Genomic DNA, 24,643 nt, shown 5'->3' on the forward strand with positions numbered 1-24,643 from the left:
ACAACAAAGCTGAGGAAAACGTTTTGGTGGAAGAGATAGATGTCGATCCCGTCGGAGCCAAGGATATTGAGTCACATACACCTCCAGCTCTGCTTACCGCTGAAGACCAGAGTGGTCCAGAACAGCCCTTAACAATCCAGAAGGGTCAAAATAATGAAAACGAACGTGGAGCAGAAAGCCCGGCTACGGCAGATGTTCTTTCCTTAGATTCAGACAGGCCTTTGGGCACGGAGGAGAGCAGCTTGGCAGATGTCTCATCTTTAGGACTGTCAACAGCTGGCACCGAGACAGAGGTGCCCTCACCAGATGTCTCAACTTTAGGACTGTCAACCGCTGACACAAAGACAGAGGTGCCCTCACCAGATGTCTCAACTTTAGGACTGTCAACAGCTGACACAAAGACAGAGGTGCCCTCACCAGATGTGTCATCTTTAGGACTGTCAACAGCTGGCACCAAGACAGAGGTGCCCTCACCAGATGTGTCATCTTTAGGACTGTCAACAGCTGACACAAAGACAGAGGTGCCCTCACCAGATGTGTCATCTTTAGGACTGTCAACAGCTGGCACCAAGACAGAGGTGCCCTCACCAGTGGCCTTTGATGTGTTTGGAGAAGAACCATTTGGGCAAATGGATCAGAGAAATGGAACAACAGTTGAACGTCGAGAAGTTGACGTCAGTGAGAGCGATAATCCATTTGGGGCACCTCTTATAGAGGCAGAAGCTACAAGCAATATTTTAGGGGATCTATCCACTGAATCCTCCGCTCTTCCCTCTGCTGATGACCCATTTGGTCTGACCAGTCCTTATAAACCAGAGGAACAACTTGATATATTCAGTTTAACTGACACACCTGCCACTTCAAACCACAACGCTTCTCAGCAACAGGTGATGTTTGATTTCATGATGGATCCCAGTGCCAATCAAACCCAGAATCTGTTTGAAGACCATACCCCTCAACAGGAGGCCTTTGACTTATTCAGCTCTGATACTATATCAATGCAATCCAATACTGTAGCTGGGCTAACAGAAGGCGGATCAAACACCTTTCTTGACCCTATGTGTGATGACATATTTGCAACTGAACACATTGCTGCAAACAATGGCTTGGCTGTGGATGGTACTCAAGCTCAAACCGACCCATTTGACAGCTTTCTGGGACTAGACACAGAAACACAGTCTTCTTTAAAGCAAGACAGTGTTGTCTTTGATGACATATTCTCATCCGCCCCTGGCACTTTCCAAACATCAACTGATTTAGTGGATGGATTTCTGGATCCCATCACTGTGGTCTCAACAGAAACTAAGGAAGGTGGAACTGCCAGTAGCTGGATGGATGACTTGTTGAGTTAATGTGAACGAGGGTGAGATATCATTCATTTACCAAACATGCAAGAACAAGATCAAACCTGTCTTTTGTTTAGTTTGACTTGGTGTGCTTTCTTCTGTACTAAGTAAGTAGAAAACACTGCTTACCTTTAGACCATAGTGAAGTTTTTTTTTTCATTTTGAGATCAGATTTTCAGATTTATAAAAAAAAACTACTAGAAATGAGTAATATATTTTCACAGTGGATGATTTCAAAAACATGTTATTCTTGGATGATTATTTTCAAAAACACATTATTCTTGCATTAATGTATTGTTTTATTCTTTAACAAAACATCTTATCTACAGGACAATAAATGTAACCAAAATAATTAACAGAAAATAAGCTACAGCAAAAATGTCAAATATTGGAAGTGTATGTAATACAATTCTTTTGATAATGCAAATAAGCCTATTAGAATTGCTAATTACATCTTGTGAAAAACACCTTATAATATACAAAACACTGATAATACAGACAGAGATTATGGAAACAAAATAAAGTCGGAATGTGATATGAACACTTGAAATAAATGCCACTTTTTCACAACAATTTGAAGAATCAATTACTTTTTTTTACCAATGCGAAAGAGCACGTTTAGTGTCTATGATGGTTTTAGAATCCTCCACCAGGCGGCGCTAAAGCTGCAGGCGCTTCTTCCTGGTTTATTTCTATGGGTGGTTTGTACTATTGTGCAAAAGACTAACACCTGTGGTAATTCTGCATATACCTTTGTAACCACAGGCACTGATTTTGTATTTCTGTAATAACAGACTATTACTAGGCATAGTATGAGTAGCCTGTATAATACATGCAAACATTAAAGACAATATATGAAAGATCTGGAGGCAAATTGCTGAAGTCTTGCATTCTAAGGGAGACTGCACACACTACATACATTAAAACTTGTATTTTGTATATTGTATTTACTTTTTGCGTTGTTCTAGTGGCATTGTAGATAGATGTATCTGTAGCTACAGAGATTTGCAGCTGTATCTATAGTTTAGATTGGGTTGCCTTGGACTTTCCCTCAGTGTGACTCAACCACTTCAAAAGAATACACCTATGTAACTTTTTAACACTCTGTCAAACTGTTTGTTTTCTGGCCTCATCAATTTTCTGGCAGATTCAGGGATGAAAGTAATAAAATGGGCAAAGTCCTTTTAAAGAGCAGCAGACATTGTCATAAAATTAATGTGAGATGTCAGAGAGAAATACATCATTGACACATAACACAAACCCTCCAGTCCTAGATCAAAATACACGCCATCTTAGATGCACTGAGCAACTCTCTCCTATAGCAGTGTCAAACAGGAGGCACAGGCACAATCCATTCCGATTGCTTCAGTCTGTTAATGGTTTATTGACAGTCCAGTGTAGCCTGCGCATAGTTATGTAATTTGGCCATAACCTTTAGAAAGGAAAGCTGCTGATAAGCCCTAGAGGTCTGTCTGAAAGGCTGGTTCAGGTCGGTAAAGGTGTGAAATACTGCAGTGACATTGTCTTCTACCCCTGGCATTTCCCAAACAACAACTGATTTAGTGGATGGACTTCTGGATCCCATCACTGTGGATGCAACATGAACTAAGGAAGATGGTACTGTCAGTAACTGGATGGATGACTTGTTGAGTTAATGTGAACAAGGCTGAGATATTGCTCATTTACCAAACATACACAGACAAGATGAAATGGTGTGCTTTGAGGGCCAAGTAACTGTACCAAGTAACTTACACAATACGATGACAATACTTTGCAAAATTGAATCAACTGAAAACAGTATTTTCCAGTAGATCTTTCTGTAGTTTCCTTTAATTGTCTTTGAAATCAGATTTTAATTTCATCTAAAGATGAAAGATTACATCTTTTAAAAAGCACCTTCCAAAAACAAAACATTGATAATACAGGTGTAGTTTATGTAAACAAAATGTGCAAATGTAATAGGAACAGTTTAAATAAAAGGCACTTTTTGCACACGTCAATTTCAATGAACCAATTCAGCAACTATGGATGTTTATGGCTGAAACAAAAATCAAAGTTTTGTTGCTATGCAGGTTTTGGAATCATCCAGCATGCTTGGAGCTTCTATCGTCTTCATAACTTTTGTGTTTCTGTGAACAGAAATGCAGAAGTACAGTGACTTAACCCTGGTTAGTAAGGGCTTATGAGTAACATGCCAACATCTATGAAACAAAGTTTATAAGCAAACCACACACCCTGCACACACATGCACGCAGAGAGAGAAAAAGAGAGAGAGCTTCCTTACTTTTAGCTACACCATCACAGTCCATTGGGTTAGATTTGTTTTTTAAAGATTTATTTCAAATTTGTATTTTATCAACCTTCAGCTGAACCAAGCTATGGGGGTAGGGCATCTGCCTAATCCAGCCGTTCCAGTCTTTCATACCCTCACTGTCCCCTTCATACACCTCTACCTCTCTGCCACTGCGTCGACTCTAGACTCCCTTAGAACCCACTGCCCTCCTCACCTCTTCCCCTCTGCCTCCTCTGTGGAGTCGGGCAGTTCCGTGCGTCTGGTTTCGGGCAGCAGGAAGCCCAGGGCCCCTCCCATCAGAGCGAGGCTGCTGTACACCAGCCTGGGGAGGGTCCAGTGGTAGACCTCCAGCAGGTTCACTACAGGAGCCAGCATGCCAGCCACACGTGTGGCTGTGGAACCCAGGCCTGTGGCCGTTTGTCTGAAAACGGGAAAAAGAGAAGGGAGAGAATCACAGGAAATTAGCAAGACAACATTAGTCATGGAACAAGAAGTATTCAAGAAGTATGAACGAGCCCGAGAATGTCAATCAGAATATCACTGATATCACCTAAGTTCTGGCAATTGCAGAGACTCAGTGAAGAACATAAGCAGTGAAGAACATAACACACCTGATGGAGGTGGGGAAGAGCTCTTGGACATAAACATTGCACACGGTCCCCGCCCAATTCATGAAAAACCTCCCTGCTGTAGCAAGGGCAGTAACAGCAATAGCCCCACCTGAAAAGAAGTCACGTGAAAACATGAGGACAGACCATCAGACCGTGAGACAGTCACAAGCTGGCAAGGCCATGAGGCGTCACCAGTGGTGGGTGGTAGCACTGCTAGCAAGCTAACCCTCATAGCCTGAGCAGTTTCTTGCAAACCAAATTAAAAGTAGAGATATGCAGACAAACAATAATCCCAAACATGAGACCCTCAACTAGATTCGAAGAATGTATAGAAATGTACACAAATTAAAAGTCTGGTCCGGTTGCCTCTGTCTCTTTCTTAGGTTACCACTGCCCTCTGCAGGCTACTTGCTATGCTCAGGGTGCATTTTCTGAAGGAAGTGGAGCAAGTAAGGGCTGATAAACTTGAACTGTGATTGTTTGGATATACATGTATGTCCTTCCCATTCAAGCCGCATATGCACAGGATCACACATAACTGGAGTCTTAATTCAAAGGTATCACAAAAACCTTAGGTCCCGGATCTCTCGGACCCTCTCTGCATCGAACCCTACCTTGTGGAACAGCGAGCGTGAGCAGGCAGATGAAGCCCCCCACCAGCAGGGTGGATATGAGTGAGGCTTTCCTCCCCGCCGCCTCCAGCAGCCAAATACAGAGGATGTGGGCCGGCACCTCCGTTGCCCCAAAAATGAACGCAGTGAGAAATATGTTAAGGCCGTACTTCCCGACGTTCAGCGACAGGCAGTAGTATGCCAGGTTTAATGCAGACCTGCGTTAGGAAGAGCATATGAAATTAAACAAGAATAGCCAAAACAGCATTACAGTCGGTCTGGTCAATAGGTCCATTTGTTGTAGCCTTACTCGTGCATGACCACTTTACAACAAATGTTACAAAATCTAAAATGCACTTTTCTCTGGAAAACAAAACATTAATGTTGACTGAACAATTGTCAGATCTATATATTGATAGATGCCTTTATTTAGGCTCATGATATACCATCACAGTGAATGGACCACTCCTAGAGATGGAACATTCCCTCTGACTCGAGAGGACACTTACCATGCAAACGCAATGCTAAAGAAGTACTTCCTCAGCACTGGCGAGGCTAAGAGCGCTCTTATGCCACCTCTCTCCACTTTCTTCTCCTCTTTTAGCTAGAGCAGAAAAACAGGCTTTTAGTCACATCCCAGTGGTCAGATGACATCCTGGTTTATTTCTGTGGTTGTTGTACAGTGCAAAAGAGACCTATACCTATGTAACTGATCAGTGGTTTCTCATTTCTGTAATAACAGTGTACGCTTTTAGATCTAGTGCAAGTATTAAGGACATGCACACATTTAAAGACAGTATATGGAAGACTTGGAAGAATGTAAAACAGGAGTGTTTAAACTTTAAAGCAAACTGATTGGGTCCTCATTCCAAGGGATTCTACGCACAGTATTGGCCTTAAATCGCTTTTCATTGTATTTATGCTTTTCGTGTTGCTCTACATGTGTCTAGTGTTTTTTAACAGGTTTTGAAGCTGTGGCTATACATTAACAGCAATATATCTATGTTTTAGTTGGGTTGCCTTGGACTTTTCCTCAATGTGACTACTTCAGAGGAATACTCAAGTGTACCTTCTCTAATAGTCTGTCAGGAACTGTGCGTTTGTTTATGGCAGCTGCCTTGAGAATCAGCTTTCTAGCTTGCTCAGTTTTCCCTCGATCCAACAACCACCTGGCAGATTCAGGGATGAACCTGTCAAAATAATGAAATGGCACGTGTCTGTTTAGAGAAGACAACATCATAAAATAGATGTGAGATGTCAGACAGAAATGTATACATGCATCTGTACATACCAGATATAAAGAGACACAAAAACAATAGGACCTCCCATGATGAACTGGGCAGTTTTCCAGTCCCGAATGAAATACACAATACCAGCTTGAATGCACTGGCCGAGACCCCCCAGCATTTGTGTTAAACAGGAGGCATAGGCACGCCTGTTCTTTCCTATCCATTCGGTGGCTGTGAAGTAATGATAGAGGTTTTGTCAGTTACAGTCCTCCAGTATTACTGAGAGAAGAGTACAGTGTTTCAACAATTATATATACCACAGCTACCTCTAAAATTAAGATTGATCTCAAATGAGTCTAAGTTGAGGGGAAGACATAAGATTAATGTTTGGCAATGTTTACATTTTACCACAGTAGGGCATAGTATCACCAAGTGATGAAATGATGTTGATGTGCAACCGAGTTACATAACTGTTCTGTCAATGCTAAACAATTACTCTTACATCACTAGACTCACTGTCACACCTTCACCTCTGGTTCTGTGTTGTGCAAGCTAAGGACAATCAGGTGTTTTCAGTCACCACACATTGTGTCTGTTAGAGCATGACGAGATCAGAGTCCCTGTCCCCAGGTGTCAAAGGTCACTTCATAACATTACATTACTTCTGTTGTCTTCCCTGGTGATATGTTACCTAAGACAATGCAGTTAACACGGAATCCTCCATAGGAAACTCCTACAATGAACTGAGATACCACGTAAAAATAGAAATTGGGAGATAGGCCGGTCACCAAAGTGAAAATGGCCATGATAACGACGGGTATCTGAGTGGCCCGCTGTCGACCAATCCTGAAACAGACAGGAGCTAAAATTAGGCTTTGACAGAGGACTCATCCAAACACTTACAAGAGACAATGTCAGTGTTTTAGCTTCATTATTTAAAATATATTGCAAGCAAATTATGTTTTTCTTCATCACCTCTACTATCAAGCTTTACTGAGGTCACATTCCTTTAGTCTGTTTTGTTCTTTATATCATGAGGGCATCACATAAGCTTACTGTACAGCTGTTGTCCTACTAAACTGTGAAGTTACAATAGTTACTTGGCACTCACGATTCAGCGAAGGGTCCAAACAAGAGGGACCCAACCAGAATACCAGCCATGAACACTGTCTGTGCCAGGCCAACTAAATTTGCCTTATCACAGACTAGATCAAACTGTGAAACAAAACAACGATTAAAATCCTTTTGAAGAGCCTGTGTAAAAAATACTGTACACACTGACAATGATATACACCATCAACATAAATAAGTATATAGATATTTGTTTACACACACATACATGCATTTATTAGCGTGCATTTATGGGCGTATATTGGTCATTCTACCAAATAGGTAAATATCTCAAATAAACTAGAAAAGTGGCAGGTGCAATATGGTATTTACAGGTGTCTCATCGCATCAAAAAGGGTAATTTCACGGACATTTCTACAGTTGTTTGGAGGTAAGAGCTGAGCACAGACAGTACACACATTACCAGGCACTTACATCAGAGACTATGGAGGTCTTGAAGACAGAGAGGTCATGCACATAACCATTAATGCAGGTGGTGGTATCATTAAGGCCGTCCCCTCTAATGGCCGACAAGTCCCAGTCCACCGGGACAAACATGTGACAGGTGCTGAAGGAGCCATCCTGGTGCCGGGGTATCGTCAGATTCAGCTGCTCCTCCAGAGTCAAGTTGGGGCCCGCTGCTAAAATCCAGTCAGTGTCACAGCGCTGTCCTCCATTGCCTTGATTAAAGATCAGACTGGTGAGGTGAAATGGAAGCAGGGTGTTTGGGAAGCTCAGTCCAATTAGGAGGAGTTTTTGGAAGAGACCAAACTCTCCAACAGCCTCTAGAATCTCCCCGAAGTCTGCCATGATGATGCCAGCAAAAGACACTCTGCTGGAGAATCACCTTTAAACGATACGAATTAATGGTTAACTTCACAATTGTAGGGGGAGCTGTGGCGCAAGCGGCAGCATCCCAACCATGCACAGTTTGAGTCTGGCATGGCGGTCATTTCCCCCCCACTCTCGATTTCTCTTCCACTCATTTCCTGTCCGTTTTAAGGCAAAAAGCCCCCCAACCACACAAAAACAATTAAGTTACAATCGCTCGAATGTATGAGCAGGTTTACAGCAGTTTTGTACACAGTCCCAGTCAGGATTGGCCAGAAATTACATATGCACTTGTAGCACCTACAATGCAGTTGCTTACAGTAATCCAGACAAAACTGGCAACCATAGACTAATATGTTGGGGGAAAATATTAGTGTTGAGGGAGCTCCTTTGAAAGCATAACTTTACAAGCTAACAACTACTTCACACTGAAATAAGTTGAACTAAAGCAAAGCTACCCTAGACAGAAATGTAGTTTGGTTGATTAAAGGCACTTAGAAGAAGTAGTTCAAACTATGTGGTAAAAAATTGACAACATACACGTGATACAAAACAACTTTCAAACTGTATTTGCTTAAGTATGGCAGTACTTCCCACTGCTGAAGGACCCACTGGAGAAGAAATTATTGAAATAACCATTTTTCCAGCAAGTTAATTATGAATCCAAAAGTACAAGATCATATTTTTTTTGGTACAGGTTTAGTGTCCTTAAAGTGCAACACCGAGCCCTTTTGTTTCAGATGCTATTTTTTTTATTACACATTGATCCGCATATCTGCGAGACGTTCATGAATCTCATGAATCTCAGCCTTTATGGTCACTATAAAGTGCCATTTAAACCATGGTACAAACCAACTGTGTAAGGCTCTACGTTTCAAGGAGAGACACAGATGGGACTTTTAGTTTCAATTACTCTGCAGTAATTGGGTGTGGGTGAATTGTTTACATAACATACCTCTAAGAACATTTTAGAATTGCCTTGTCCCACTGAGTTGGCAGTTCCACACACCTCCTGACCTTCTTATCTCTACCCTCTGTTATGGGTACTTTTCAGTGCTTCGCCACACAAGGGTTAACCTAAGGGCAGGAACATTGGTACTAAAGGTATCAAGTATTATATGACTGTGAGATGGCATATTTGTCATGTTTGGTTTCATTTGAATGGTCTCAGTGCGACAGTGGAATAGATTAGCCTCAATAGATATCTAAGAAGTATGGGAACCCTGCATATTAATATTGATTACCCTATGTATGAAACTGAACTGGGCATTTAAGGGGACATAGCAAAAAGCATCTTGAGCATTCTGTAGCCACTGACTCCTACAGTTTGTGGGTGTAGCCATCACCTGAGCAGCCAGGTATGTTCATACCCTTTTGATTGTTTAGTATGTGTTTCTCTTAGGTACCTGTTACTTTAGATTCGTTTGGATGTGTACCTGATTTAGTAACTGGGCACCTGACAAATAAATTGTAAAGCGCTGATCCACTTTTGTCTCTGCTGTTTTAAGAGCCGTATTACTAGGTAACAGTGTTACTGCACCGCCTTATAGGATTAGTCTAATATTGTATTTCAAAGTGCAGAGAGACGAACACGCAGAAACACACACCCACTCCCAGTTCTGTGATTGGTCTGGAAAGTACTTCTTTACAACTGCGTCACCCTCCTGGACCTTGTTTAACAACATCTACCCTAAAATCAGATGGGCTGTAAAGGTTTAAAACCCTGCGATTTTACGTAACATTACATGACAATGACAAAAAGATCACAAGATATTCCAAAGTCTGTGGGACATGAAGAAATCCGAAACCTGACACAGCATGATCTAAATTAAGAACTGACATCTCTGGTAGCTTCCAGCAAACACAGCATGAAGAGCAACAACTTTGGAAGTTCATTCTTTATTGAATATTATTAAAAATAATTAAATGAACATGCATTAAAAACCACCAACCAAAAGAAGGACCACAACGTGAAGGGAAACTAAATGCATATTACAGTATTCTACCATTGTCCTTGACACATTTGGGTTTAGACAACTTGACTTCTTGTCTTTAATAAACGTCTTATTTCCGACAGCTCTGAAGTACAACCAAGAGAAAACAAGGACATTACAAATGAGAACACCAATGGAGAAGAGTTCTGTCAGTCCAGAGCACAGCGAGTGGCCGTTTTGATGCAGGGTAAGGGCAGGAGCCATGTCTGAGCAACCAGCTGCTGAAAATGATTATGCGATAGTTCCCTTGGTCATTCATGGGGAATGTAAGGTAAGCTTGCTGACTCCCATCTCACCCCTCTATAATTTGGCCCCGATTACCCAGATAGGTCACAGGAACTGGTGACTGGGACTTGTCGGCCATTAGAGGGGACGGCCTTAATGATACCACCACCTGCATTAATGGTTATGTGCATGACCTCTCTGTCTTCAAGACCTCCACTCCCAAACTGTTTTACTCACAGACAATGGTGCATAACCCACGAATCTTTAGGGCCAACGTACTGACTTCTTAAACTTGACTATGTGGGTGTAGCCTATCTGTATCAAGTTAGATCTGAGAGAACGGTGTCGTCACTCCCTGAAAGTCAAGCACATAACTACAAGCTGTTTGCCAGCTACCCCAACACCATTGGCTCCCATGGGAACGTAAATGTAAATGTAACCGGATTTGGGGGAAGAAGAAAGAAAAAAAAAAAAGGAAAAATCAAGACACGGTCATGGCTCAAGTACCATCACACGCTCACGGCCAGATACTTCACCGACTACTGTTAGGGAATATTTGAACAATAATTGGAATATTTGAAGAGATGGTTGTGGAGGTTATGGGTGTTTACATTAAGTACATGTTCTAATCATACAACTCTTCCATATCATTAATGGTAGCATCACTGGACATTTAAACAGAATATTCAGAAAAATACCAAATTAAAATAAAATGCAGTATGTGTGATATGGATAGTGGAAACTAACTTGATTTGGCAATAAAATTTGATCATCAAGTATTTTCCTATGCAAAATGGGTAGTTATTGTTCAGTAACTTGGAAGAGTTCCCCAAAATATATGCAAGACAAATAGATATTTACTGCCATTAAGATATTTTACAAAGAATGAATCTTACTTCATCCTTTGAATGACGAGATTGCCAATTCAGTCTTACTGGGGAAATGTTATTTACCAAATGTAAGTAACTGGAAGATAAGGTGCAATCATTTTGGTTCTTATTTTAAGTGCTCAACAGTAAGGCGCAAAAAGCACAATTTCCAAATACAACGAACCATTCATGGTACTAAGGAAGAATTAGGGTCTTGGCTTTCTTCAATCGATCATTTTCGAGATGCAAAATAAATGAGTGGACTTGGCTTTTGTATTGAATTAAACCCAAATCAACATATAGTGAATGACCAAGGGCAAGTTTAAAAAAAAAAAAAAATACCTAAGACAGTTTACTTTTCCATCCACTGCCACTGAAAACAAAAGGCCAACTGTGAAACTCAACAAATTTGAATATTTATGTATAAAAACACAAACCAACACCAAATGTCATTATTTACATTACATACTAGCATAGTTATCAATCAAGTACTCAGCAGCTGCTTGCCACATTCATAGGCTAATGTTGTCTACTATATATATATATATATATACACACACACACACACACACATATATATATATATGTATATATATATAAATATATATATAGTAAGTTTAATAATTCCAAACAGTCGTTTTCACATACAAATCCCACACGTGAGTGACAGCGCGTTTGCTTCAGTAACTACACATTTAACCTTACAACTGTCTTAAAATGGCCCAACGTACACAAGACAGCACTGGAGTTCAAGTGGACCAGTGGACTTCAGCATTAACTTGAGTGTACTAGAGGTTGCCCAAGTTCAACACTGGTCACGGGACAAGTGAAAGCTCTGGTCCATCTCGTGAATGTTATGTCTCGTGAACGTAGCACAAACACCAACACAGACGTTAACATAACACCATCAGGTAAAAAGAGACTACGGGAAGTCATCACAACAGCCCTAACCTGTGTCGAGTGGAGTGAGCGTGAAAGGGTTAATGACAAAAGCAGAACATTTCCCCGGCAGAGATTTGAACTAGTTCTTAAAAAAAGGTTTGTGGCGCAATGAACACCATTAAATAATAGGAATGTTGTTATTTTTAACGCCTCATCTAAATGACCATGGTGGATGCACAATGTCTTCAGGAAACACAGGCCTGAGCAGCTCCACTTACTCTCAGTGACAGGCTCTTATCGCACGTGGCCCAGTGCTTGAGTCGCAAAACCGACGGAAACGGAAATAGCCAGAAAACAAAAGCGCTAGACACTCAGGGAAAACAAATCAGGTGAGCTGCCATCAGATTCCGATTAGGCAAAAAAAGCAAAAAAAGGAGAGAAAAAAAAAAAAAGCCACAACATGCCAAACGAAACTGAAATGAGGTATTTTTGATTTTTATAAACCAATTCTATGCCAGATTTTCATGACGGACTGTTGGAGGTATCGGAGATCAAATTTCAATTTTAATAGACACCCAGAGCCTGAAAAATGTAGATACAGTTACAATAATTCAAATCATTGCACTAAACTGCCCATATTTGTACAGTACAATCTCCTGTCCTTCACTCTAACCATTGCAATAAGGGCTTCAGTGTTCCTGGATTCCTGTGAGTATGCTGCCAAGAGGTGCTAGTCAACATCCAATAATCCCCTCTCCGGTACCATATCCATCCGATCTGTTATTGGATCATGCAAATAGAGGCCAACTTAAAAAACTAAACAAAAACAAAGGACAGTGAAGTGTGAGTGAGTGTGTGTGTGTGTGTGGATGCGAGTATGTGCGCTCTGTACACTGGTTTCTCCAGGTGAGAACATCAATGAATATTAATGAGGGAAAAAAAAAAAAAAAAAAACTAACTCTTCAAGCTGTGTTGCAAATGAGTGTGTCAAAGTGCTCACATTATAAGTTTATCACCACGCATTTCCCCAAATGACTCACCACAGGGGTCCAGGTGTTCTCTATGCTCACGTGAGGATGTACAAGGGCCATGTGCAAATAAACCACAACTAACATCAACAAATGAAACCACACTCACTCCACTCTACATGACAACAAGCAAACACCCTGACATCTTAGAATCAGTAGTACTGTTGAAAGTAAGGCATTCTTATTAACACGGAACATTATAGGGAATAGGTCAAGATTGTGCAAGTGTGTGGTTTTTTTTCTGTCTCTCATCTGCTCTTTTTTTTTCTTTTATAAACAAGAAACACCAGAAACTGAACATTTAGAATTTGTGGAGTGCATGGATGTCGACGGTTGCGCCTTTTCTAAGTTATATCAACACTGTAAACGATTCGAGTGCACTTCCTATGAAGGTCTGCACTTCACTGCAGTCTCTCTCTCTCTCTCTCAAGCTTGACAAGGGCTCGGAATCCTATGTGCTGACGGGACACTTTATCCTCTTTGGCAGTAGTGGTTTTCTTTAGGCCAATGTCTGTGAATACTATGCGCCTCCGTGCAGCTCTGTTGTCAGGCTGCTAGTGTTGTTATTCTTAACTAATACTCAGTTGGGCGAATCCCATGAGTTTAACGTCATCTGGAAATTCAAAGTCTTCACCACTGGATGCCTTTGAAAAGGAAGAAAGGAAAGAAAAGCGTAATTGTTTATCCAGTAGGAGGATCCATGTTAACTGATATAATTGCTTTTTTTATATTCACTTCAGAAAATGTACGTTATTGTATTATACATAAAACACACGATCATTACCAATAACAAGCATGACCTACCAGCTTGAAAGTGACATTTTTGTTGTTTTGAGGGTCATCAACAATCTTCTGCAAATTTGCAGCAACTGTACAGAAGCAGGACAGTCAATTAATGTCGACCCACAAAATGTGAGTGTTAATGCGAGTAACACAATGTTTAGCAGCAACGCAATGGAGGTCTGCTGCAACGCGACTCACCGACGACCAAGTCTTTCCCATCCACCAGGCCAGCAGTGACCAGCTCCTGGGAGACCCCGTCAGCTGTGTCTGAGGGGGAACATTGGGATCAAGCTGAATATTTGCCATCACAATGCCAGACGTTTTAACCGTCAGCAGAATCCATACCATGTACAAATATGTGAAAAAAAAAAAAAAAAAGACTCATCGTACCTCTTCCTGGCATGAATTCAAAGCGGATGTCGTTGAGTTCCTTCTTCAGATTTCTGAGGGGCATAGAAGTCATTATGAGCCCACCATAACTTTCCAATAAAACAATAAGCACTGCTGTCTACGGCTATTGCACTCTTAACGTGATGAACCAAAGGCCAACTACTGTACAAGCGTGGGGTTGGCCTTTTGACCGCATACGTCTTCCGTCTCCGATATCTTTATTACTGCTCTGGAAGAGCTACTACAGCCTCAAAAGGTGTGCTGTTGTGCAACTGTGAGGTGACCTACCTTAACCTCAGCACCAGGCTAATGGCCTGCTGCACAGAACCAGGGGCTGCTGCTGCTGCGGCTGCGGCCTGGGGATTCACAACACACAGAGAGGATAAAAGAGAGAGAGAGAGAGACAGAGAGAGAGAGAGAGAGAGAGAGAGAGAGAAACAACATCAATGAAACAGAACTCACTGCTGCCGGAGAGGGGTCACCATGAGCATGTTTGTTTGGGTGTGTTGTTTGGGTTGAAGGGGGGGGGGGGGCTAACCTGAGAGCTGAAGGCTGTTATCGTGGCAGAGGTGAGCTCTCCCCCCGGATGGCTGTGGGACACGTCGGCCTGCACAGAGCCCCCCGCCGGGAGCGCAGCTGACGGCTCCGGCGTAAAGATCTGGTCCACAGGGAGAATTCCTTTTAGTCCTAGCAGCTGTATTTTTTTATGTATTTGTATTCATTGATACCTAAAAACATGTAAAAAAAATTTGTGCACATGACCTACCTCTGTGCTCGAAAGCTCTTCTTTCACTCTGGGTGACTGGGAAACACAGACACAAGTCAGAAAGTCAATAATAACTACAAGACAGAAATGTATATGGTCAGAGGGCATATGTTAATCATTTCAAATGTGTCTGAGTGTGTGTGTGAACGCTTCTTCTTACCCGTAGAGCAGCGACTGCCGCCTTGCCCTCTTCACTCTCCAGATCCAGCTCTTCATCACTCCACTCCCATTCGCCATCCTCAGTCTTATGGAGCCTCCCACTGGAGCCAGGAACTCTCCGCACCTACACACACACACACACACACACACACACACACACACGTCACTTTAGTCGGTTTTGCATATTAAGTCTGGCATGATAAATAACCCACATCAGTTTGTTCTTACCTTCTTGGATCTGTCTGCTATAGTCGGCGCCCGATGCAGCAGCTTCTCTTGTAGATATTCATGATTCTGCAGGGACACAAGTTTTCCAGAACACGGTTCCAAGTCAGTCTCTATTTAATCGAACACACACACACATAACCTGTAATGTCAGAACTGAACAGCTGAGCACCAATCCCAACTTTCCTTTGGAACACACTCCATCAGCAGGGCCTCGTCACATTCAACACTGCCCTCTACAGGGCTGTGTGAGCCAGGCTGCTAACCAGCGCGCGCACACACACACACGCACACACACACACACACACACACACACACACACACACGATAAGAAAAGACCAGCACTTATCAACAGGTGCTCAGGCTCTGGAGGCAGCTGACTGGTGGAGTCGGTGTGGTGTGGTGTGGTGTGGTGTGGTGTGTGTGTGTGACAAAAGAACAAAAGCGCATCCTCATAAAAGGAGCAACCCTATGGGGCAGCTAATCCTTCAGACTGACTGATATAGTTACAGTGGCAGGCAGGGTACTTGAGGCCTCCATGTTCAGTTGCCAAGGGATGCGGAGGGGGGCGCATGGGTCAAAAAGGCAACTAAGTGAGAAATCTAGTCATTTTATTTTACTCTTTTCCCCTTGCACACGTGCAGGCACACATCCACAACCCTACACACACACACACACACACACACACACGCTCACTAAGTCTGTGCGCACACATTAAGTGCCTGACTGAGCAGACACTCACCTTTGCTTTTGTGAAGAATTTGTGCTTCAACAGCTCAGCGGCGGTCGGCCTAAGGGGAACATTCAGAAGACAAAGGTTAGGGCCCTTTGGCACGTGAAGTCTGGAGGCTGACAGAGGCCTGTGCTGCACTCCCTGGCAGTGACCTGCATGAATTATCAACCAACACCTAAGTTACACCGTTACACATCAACCTAAGCTTAACTAACCACACAATCTAATTATAATGCTTGCGTTTTCAGAGGGCTGGGAAAGAGACTGAGTGCCGTCTCAGCTCAGACTATCAGCACCACTATTTCTCATGAAGCTCAACATCCGAGACGAGAGCCTTTTTTTCTCCTCCTGTGGTACCAGCAGGGTAGCTTTAGCTTACCAGCCATGACACTCACCTTTTCTCCGGATCCTTCTGTAGGCACACCGAGATCATCTTGCGGAAAGACTTGCCGTACTTCTTCACCGTCTCCTTATCGGTGACGCCTGTCTCCAGGAACGGCGGTTCGTTCTGGAGGGTAAGCATGAGCACCTGCCAAAAGCACATTCAGAAGAAAGCCTTGTGATCTCTTCAGCCTTAACCGCCATCCACCAGACACAGAGGGCCATGGTGTGGAAGACATGTACAGAATGGGTCAGAATCGGTCAGTCCACTCACCTTCATAGGAGGGTACTTGTGATAAGGTGCGGCACCTGTCGCCAACTCAATGGCCGTGATCCCAAAGCTCCAGAGGTCAGCCTTGAAGTCATAACCCCTCACCTACAGACAAGAGGCAAAGGTCATCACATCGCACCACTCACACCTCTTAACTCATTGACCTGCTGCTTGGCACGTATTTTGAAGTTAAGAGAATACTTGACTTGGTTCAAGGCCTGGGGGCTAGAAGAGATCTTCCTGTAGAGCACAGGCTGGTTTGGATCAGAATCACAGATCATATACCAATGGTTCATCAGAAGAAACATGGTTATATTCGAGATTTGTGGACAACGATTTGTTAAGATGGCCCCAGTTTAATATATGATTCTGATACAAATTATGAAGAAATAAAATAAAAATGTTTACTTGCTTTGAACGTGAAAAAAAAAAAAAAAAAAAAAACATTCAGAACCACTAACCAGTCTGAATTTACTTTTGACGAATTATGAATTATTAGAAATCTATGAAAGCAATGAAAGCCCTAGTACTTTATCAATAGGTTCAAGGCACTTTGAAAATAAAATAAAAGACTGATCAAGATCAAGATCACAATACTTGGCTGAATAGTGGTTGCCCTCACAACGGGACCTAGGGTGACAATAGCTGATACAAAGGTTAGGGACCTTTTTTTAAGCTGTGTTAAGAGTGGATTCACAAAGTCATGCATTTTTCCAACACTAACTTTTAATAGTCATATGAGCTCATATGGTAAAGGACAGCCTCTGCTCAAAACTGAGACAAAGACGACTGCTGTTTAAAAGGTCTGATAGGAATGTTATATATAAACATTCACAGAGGCCCTTTTAACAGCATTACTGAAAGTGCACTTAGACTGCAGACACTCTTGAAAGAAGATGCCTGCTCTCTAATTGCCTGCCATTTGTGGAACAGATCAAAGGCTTCACCAGAGTCTGTGGTGAGCCCTGGAGTCTCACACTACCTTCCATCCGCCATCTTACAAAGGTGCTGAGAACATGTACATAGGCCTCGAGGATTTCCTTTGTTTGGTTTTACTGCAGTTAACATAAAATCTAGTCAACCATAATCTAATCAAGTCTGGCTTCAGCCTCTGCGGCCAGTTCAGCCTGTCTGTAAAGCATAACAGGCCAAGACTGAGGTAAAAAAAAAAAAAAAAACACCTCCTGTAGGGAGAACAAGAACGTAGCTCAGACACCTGATCTCACAAGAGCAACTCACCTGCTCCATCACCTCCGGCGCCATCCAGCACGGTGTCCCGACAAACGTCTTCCTCACTTTGTTCCGAGTCATGTCACCACCCGTCGCTAGAAAGGCACTCACTCCAAAGTCTGCCAACGGGAGAGTGAAGAGGATGAACAGAGATTAGGCTACAAATACGGTGGATGAAGATCAGGAAGTTCAACACAGTGAGCACAACGCACCTCACTCAACCAGGAACGAAAAACCCATACACAGTTCAACTACCGAACAGCAACTGTAGCCAATATGGTCGACATGAACCCTTAACAACCACACAGGATTCATGGACAAAATAAAGAATTGCCTCAGAAAAAAAGAAAAAAGTGCTCACTTGTGCACTCCATCCAAGCAGTTCTCACTTCAATAAATCTGTACAGTGTATTTACACCATGCCGGCCACTAATTTACACCATGCCCACAAATAAAAGGACAGAGAAATAACTAGTTAGTTAGTATTGCTTGCATTAATGACAGGCAGGAATCCAGGAAAACTAACCTGCAATTTGCACCGATCCATCTTCCCCGAGGAGGATATTTCCAGCCTTGACATCCCTGCAGAAACAACAGTAGAGACGTTAGCAACATCTTCAGCAACAGCCACGTAACACTTCAGTGTCTAACTTTAGTTCTCTACGCAAAAACTATTCATGCCCTCTCAAAATAATTAAAACACAAAGTAACAGTATTATTGTACACGATACTGCAATGATGCAAGCCCCTTGCATGACATGGCTTAAATTGGCAGTTTCCGGCCTTGCCGTATATATGACCACACTTATAAGATAGATAGGCAGCACATACAGGCTTTCCGTGATACTACACGACTTTGCCAGTAAAGATTTCACAAAGTGGAATGTGGAGCATAATACAATTCTAATTAATTATTAAGCGATTCACATTAAATATTTAAACTCTCGCAACATAGAGTGTTCATTATGGACAGCGGGATTTTATGACTACATGGTTTACAAAGGTAAAGTCTACGATTATATTCCAATACACTTTTTTGTTAAATTCAGCACTTCTAGCTGTCCGTTCCGTGCGTGCGCTCAGAACAACTCACAGTCCGGGAAGAAAAGCGGCTTGGTCGGAGGCCTAAACTATGTTCAACTATGTTGCTTCAGGAGCACAGCACCAAGGACTGCACCTTCACAGAATTTCCTGGTGCTTTTTTTTAACATAACATTCTGAAGTCCTAGTGAGACTCATGCAGGAAGAAGTCTGATTGATACCATTTAAAAAAAAATTTGTTTAAAAACTGGTACCTGTGAATCTGCCCGTTCCTGTGCAGGTAGTCCAGTCCCTCCAGGACCTCTTTGAGGATAGTCGCGATACTGACCTCGTCGATCACGCCCGACTTGTGCTCCCCCCGTGATATGATGTACTTGATGAAGTCAAGTACTGAGCCTGTGGGAGAAGAGCAGGACTGTGAACCCCACAGGAGCCGTCCTCAGTCACCTCCCTGCAGCAATGCTGTCAAACATGGCTGCCATACCCAAGATGCACCAGAAGAGAGTAACGATGACCATTTGCAAGGTGCTACATCTAAAACGGTGTTCGGGAAGAGGAACAAACTCCTGATGGGGATTGGCAGAGTTAAGCCACTAAAATCTGACGGACATTTGAGGACACAGTGGCTGTGATAAAGAGACACACATGACCCAGTCTGAGGGGAACTTGAGCCTTGATTCCCTTAAAGGATTACCACTCAATAAGAGCCTCCATGAAATGTATGTGACACACACACACAAATGGATGTGCGATCATACACACACCACTGGTGTACACACATGCAGGAGCAAACACACAGCTGTCATTCCAATCCATCAAGAGATGCCAAAGCACTTAGATCTGAGAGGAAACCTGCAGCAGACAGGCCAGAGCTGGAGGGAAAGGTCTTTACTTGAAGCACTAGCAAAAGCTGAATTCCAGGCAAAGAGCCAACATGCCACGGGGTGAAAAATCCATAGGGATCTGTGATTTTTTTTTTTACTTTTGAGAAACGGGGTTTTCTCCTAAACTGGTGCAAACTTGACGCAGAATAACACCTAATGATTTTTTTTGTTAGACAACAGTGATGCTGGTATGTACGCATGGCAAAGGGCTCCTTTCACCCAGCCCAACATGAGGAGAGGAGGGGGAGGCAGCCTCTTACCTCCACTGAGCAGCTTCATCACCAGCCACAGCTCATCCTTCACCACAAAGGAGGTGTAGTAGGACACGATGTTGGGATGGTGGCACTGGCTCATAGCCTGGATCTCCTTCTGCAGGAGGTAGAGATGGGGGAAAGAGGCTTTAAAACATATACTTTACAGACAGACAACCGTCAGACTTTACCACTAATAACTTCATTAGGGCTAGCCTTTGTATTAAAGGGAGAAAAGAGGAAATCATTTAAACTTAAATTATCTCAAAAGAGTGGTTTATCTGTGAATTAGATCACTGCCTTTCAAACTAATAATATAAGCCAACCGGCATGTTTCTACGCTCAAAATACAGCCGCTTGTGTTACAGCCAAATGTTTCAGCTCATCTCACACTCAAGATCTTCACTCGAGACCACTACAGAAGATTCCAACAGGCCATGGAATCACCAGCACAGTCTGTACAGCAGAGTGCAGACCTTTACCATGCTCTTCAGCAACATGTACTTTTAAGTACACAAGAGACTGAAGGACACTCGCTGTCTCCACAGAAAGTGGTTCTCAATCTGCCACTGCCTTAGCGACACTTATTAACAGAAATTAGACTGGCTACTGCTTTCTCTGCTCCGTCAGAGGCCTCACACAAAGACCAGATATAGAACAAGTTTCTCAGTAAGGTAGATAAGATAGATTTTCAGTCCTGAATGCAGTATTTGTATTTTACCTGAGTAAAATTCTCAAGCAGCTCTGTATATGCAAAGAATTTCGTATTTGTCCTATTGCCTACTGTTGACAGGATGCAAAGTAAACTTTAAATGTTTAACCTAATTTATAAACAGAAGAAACTGCAGTTCTGTAAGGCACACATCATAGTTCAGTATACTTCCTCCAGGAAGCCACCAAGGCTGTGAATCTCTGACGTGTTACCTATTGTATAACTTCTACTTTCTCACCTGGGTAATATCGCAGGAGTACAACCATCTCTGCAAGTAGTGCAACGCAATGCTACCCATCACAGTAATGACAAGATATTTCTGACTTTGACTAGACTGGTACTGATGAGTGTTTGAAACTGGATGTGTTTACAAAATAGATAATGTAAGTATGTTTGCTTAAAAGTAGGATTTAAAACAAAACAATAAAAAAATACACCCACAATTTTTAAGTCTATGGTCTACAAAAACTAAAAGGTACATTAAAAACCAAAACAATACAAGCCTGAACTATTACATACCTGAACATACCTCACACTCATGCATAGTCCACAAAGTGACACTGAGATGGGCTGCTGGTCTGATCAGGCAGTGACATGCCGACTAATGACTGGCAACTGCACCAAGTTACATCATGAACCCATCATTTGGCAAAAAGAGCCCTCATTGAGGTGACAGGCTAGGGCCATTCCAGGGCTGCTCTTACATAACCAACATGGCAACGTCCAGTGGTTGAACTACATTCGCCTGAATAAGACCATGTGTGAGACAACAATTTTAGATGTGACATGTGTAGGTCTCTTTCTCTGCACTAGTATAGGGCCCTGAATCCTTTATCATTCTAAGACAAGTTAACATGTGTTTGACCACTGAAAAATAACGACAGTGAAATTACCAAGAGCTCGTCCATGCTGGTCTGGCATTTTTCCAGGTTAATGCGTTTGATGGCTACCTTCTCCTTCCTTGGCGTACAGTATGCAGCCTGGACCACAGCTGTGGCACCACTTCCTGCAACAAACCAGACAAATAATGAAAGATGTCCTCACACCATGTAACAACCTATATAGAGTTGTTATATAGAGTACGTATATATGTATATAGAGACGTCACACGTACAGAGATCGTTTAACTGCGAACGTATGGGGAAGTTTCTAAAGACTGGAGAGTACAGTTCAGAGAAACAATCTTTTTCTTTCTTTCTTTCCATCTTGACACACTGCAATGGTGCACCAAGACTTGTTATGGAACTACATAAATTGTTACACAGCCTAGTTATGTAGATCAAGTTTCACTTTCCTTCGGTGTCTTTTAAAATGTGCACACAATGCCGGCTAACCTAATCACTGAGAGCATTGCACTTATATTTACCTAGTAGCTAGCTAATGCTGGACAGCTTTTGTGAGAGTATGCACATCAAGTAAACGTGCAGGAAACAATCCCTTAGCTGGATAGCCATAGGTAAATTAGTTGAACGAGCTTAACTTGATTTGGAGCTATAAACAAAACATTAGTGTGACTCGCCCAGTTCAAAAGATCGAATGCAGCAGTGGCAGATACCTTATCTCAAGCAAACTGGGTCTTAGTTTGAGGTCGGTGCCAATTGGCTTGACATACTCCAACTTACAAGCTAAAATGTCTTAGCTAGGTAGCCGACTAGCAAACTGGTTCGTTTAGCTTTTCGATGACTATGCTAACTATGCCCGCTAGCTTAGGTTTGCAATGATACATCATGTGTGATGGCCAACGTTTTCTGCCGTCAACAATCTAATCCTGACTATCTATATGCGTGATCAATCACCCCTGTTGCGGAAAATCAGAGACATTGCATTACACAGGGTAAACTCTGATATAAATATAGTAAAAACAGTAGCTACCTCCTGTAAACGTTAGCCCCTGTTAGCTTGCTAGCTGCTGAACTTCTTTCATCGCTAGGTTACCCAGCTGACTGGGTCTGTAGCTTGCATCCTAACCGCTAGCAAGCTAACTTAACTAGCGAGCCAGCCAGATTCCAGGACACGGAGTATGAATTGAATATTTTGGGCATAAAAAGCAATGGCGGAGTTTCTATTCTTTTTTCAAAAAATAGAAAGCACCAAACATATATCGGTGAAACCTCGCAAGCTAGCGAGCCAAGGAGCTAAGTTGACTTAGCTGCTGTTAACCAGCCATACCTACCGATAACCTCATGAAGCACATAATCATCCCTGTCGATAGACCAACTTTGGGGGCTCGGGTCCTCCGACATGACAGCAGACAGTGGTAGATTTCACTTTCTGTGTTGAGTGTAAGTAAGCTGTTGGACAACAACAGTTTCCTTACAAAAAAAACCCTATTTCTGCAATGGTATCCAGGATAGTACTTCGCCTTCACTTAGCTACAGTATCCCACGGCCCCCTGTCAACCCAAACTTTGCCACCAGCGCTGTATTCCCCGCCTTTCACGTCAGTGGATGTGAGAGACATATGATGATCCACTACGCCATCTTGAATGAGGCAAACGTGGCTAGAGATTTGCTAGTATACACAAACGGGCCAATCTGAATACATTTGAATTGGAAAATGTATTTTATGGTTTAAGTTCGATATCAAGTGCTTGTAATCTTGCACTTCAACCATCAATCAAGTATAAAGTAATCATTCAGCCACGATAAAAATGGCGTTTTCTGACGTCCACAGAAAGAGGGTCACGTTCGATTCCATCGTACGCCAGCACATCAGATGATGATGACGTTGTGGAAGATGTCTGTCTGGTATGGTGTCTGTTCACGTTCCAGTTTATCGTTTTAGCTCTTGCTGTTATGGTATTAGCAATAACATTTTTCATTTAAATGGAACACTTGGCATTAACCCCTCTGGTATTTTACACCGGTCTAGCTGTAAATTGTGAGAGTTAAGTCTGCGCTGGGTCGGCACTATTAGCCTGTCTACTCTGTGCGCTCTTATAGAATTTGTTGCTAATAGCACTGCACAGAAATGTCATCTCGTTTCATTCAAACAGATACAGTGTAGCAAACTAGCAGACAGACGCGTTGATGCTCTGTGGTCCACAGACCAGGGGAAAGGTTTAAATTTATGTCAGATGTCCGTGATTAGGTATTTGGGAGGCCTGCATTTTCCACTTCTCAAGAATTGAACTTGATAAAATGAACAAGCTTGTCATAAAACAATAGCTGCTGGGTTACAGTAAAATTGTGCGTGAAATATTTCAGTCTTCAATGTTATCCTAGCCTTAAATTAGTTAAAACTGGTAGGCTACTGAAACACTGTTCCAATAGGTCATTTGTTTTAAGCTTTTAAAATATTGTGAGTTAACTACCTACTTCAAATTAGTAAAACAAAAACAAAAAAATTGGGTGGTGTCTTTGCCGTATGTCTTGCCTGTCACAGTCTTGTCATACTGGTTTAATTACATTCTTTTTTCAGACAGTATTTTTGTAGTTTTAAAGGGCTGGACACAATTAGGCCAGTCACCTCTAGTTTGTAGGGCGTGACTGAGGTGGATTTGAAGGGGGGGGGGGGGGGGGGGGTTTGAAGGTTAACTGAGGTTGAAATTTCGAAACATGTCAAACCCCTTGTGAGGGTATAGGCTACACTTTTATATTATCTCCATTTATATTATCTCCTTTAACAGAAGCTGTTGTTCAATGGTTTATAATATATGTACTCTGAATAAAACACATGTCCTTGGTGTTGTTGTCACTTTGCTCTACCAATGGCGGGGGAAAGGATTAGAGGCAGGAATCTTATCACTGAAGAATTTCATGATTCTAAAACCATATCATGACTCAAAG

At 42.3% G+C, this 24,643-nt stretch overlaps 2 protein-coding genes across 3 annotated transcripts; both read right to left on the bottom strand.

Moving 5' to 3' along the window:
• Positions 1–3,156: 3,156 nt before the first annotated feature.
• On the bottom strand, positions 3,157–8,514 carry slc22a13a (solute carrier family 22 member 13a). The gene is made up of 10 exons (XM_031562821.2): positions 7,636–8,514; positions 7,202–7,305; positions 6,782–6,936; positions 6,153–6,321; positions 5,931–6,051; positions 5,371–5,465; positions 4,865–5,079; positions 4,251–4,359; positions 3,854–4,060; positions 3,157–3,475 (listed from the first exon to the last, which is right to left on the bottom strand). The coding sequence occupies exons 1-10, from the start codon at positions 8,008–8,010 to the stop codon at positions 3,397–3,399; spliced, it is 1,629 nt and encodes a 542-aa protein (XP_031418681.1). The 5' UTR covers positions 8,011–8,514; the 3' UTR covers positions 3,157–3,396.
• A 3,180-nt stretch (positions 8,515–11,694) lies between these two features.
• On the bottom strand, positions 11,695–23,310 carry oxsr1a (oxidative stress responsive kinase 1a). Of its 2 annotated transcripts, none has more exons than XM_031563086.2 (18): positions 23,029–23,310; positions 21,749–21,861; positions 20,153–20,261; positions 19,263–19,404; positions 18,494–18,549; positions 17,977–18,086; positions 16,741–16,842; positions 16,481–16,614; positions 16,095–16,143; positions 15,356–15,421; positions 15,129–15,251; positions 14,969–15,004; positions 14,740–14,860; positions 14,491–14,551; positions 14,203–14,255; positions 14,011–14,079; positions 13,834–13,898; positions 11,695–13,673 (listed from the first exon to the last, which is right to left on the bottom strand). In XM_031563086.2, the coding sequence occupies exons 1-18, from the start codon at positions 23,096–23,098 to the stop codon at positions 13,599–13,601; spliced, it is 1,554 nt and encodes a 517-aa protein (XP_031418946.1). In that variant the 5' UTR covers positions 23,099–23,310; the 3' UTR covers positions 11,695–13,598. The 2 variants fall into 2 exon arrangements, with proteins under 2 accessions (XP_031418946.1, XP_012683439.2); XM_012827985.3 differs by having other exon boundaries at positions 14,491–14,558; positions 14,741–14,860; positions 23,029–23,309.
• Between the last annotated feature and the right edge of the window lie 1,333 nt (positions 23,311–24,643).

This window comes from Clupea harengus, chromosome 25 (genome assembly GCF_900700415.2).
Source record: "Clupea harengus chromosome 25, Ch_v2.0.2, whole genome shotgun sequence".
Classification (NCBI taxonomy): Eukaryota; Metazoa; Chordata; class Actinopteri; order Clupeiformes; family Clupeidae; genus Clupea; species Clupea harengus.

Coding starts and splice junctions, on each gene's coding strand:
- slc22a13a (XM_031562821.2), bottom strand. CDS start 8,010: ATGGCAGACTTCGGGGAGATTCTAGAGGCTGTTGGAGAGTTTGGTCTC. Junction 6,322..6,781: donor TGTTAACTGCATTGTCTTAG/GTAACATATCAC, acceptor ATTACTTCACAG/CCACCGAATGGATAGGAAAG. Junction 6,052..6,152: donor TTTGTGTCTCTTTATATCTG/GTATGTACAGAT, acceptor TTATTTTGACAG/GTTCATCCCTGAATCTGCCA.
- oxsr1a (XM_012827985.3), bottom strand. CDS start 23,098: ATGTCGGAGGACCCGAGCCCCCAAAGTTGGTCTATCGACAGGGATGAT. Junction 16,843..17,976: donor CGCCGGAGGTGATGGAGCAG/GTGAGTTGCTCT, acceptor TCTTGTCTGTAG/GTGAGGGGTTATGACTTCAA. Junction 16,615..16,740: donor ACAAGTACCCTCCTATGAAG/GTGAGTGGACTG, acceptor TGCTTTTGGCAG/GTGCTCATGCTTACCCTCCA.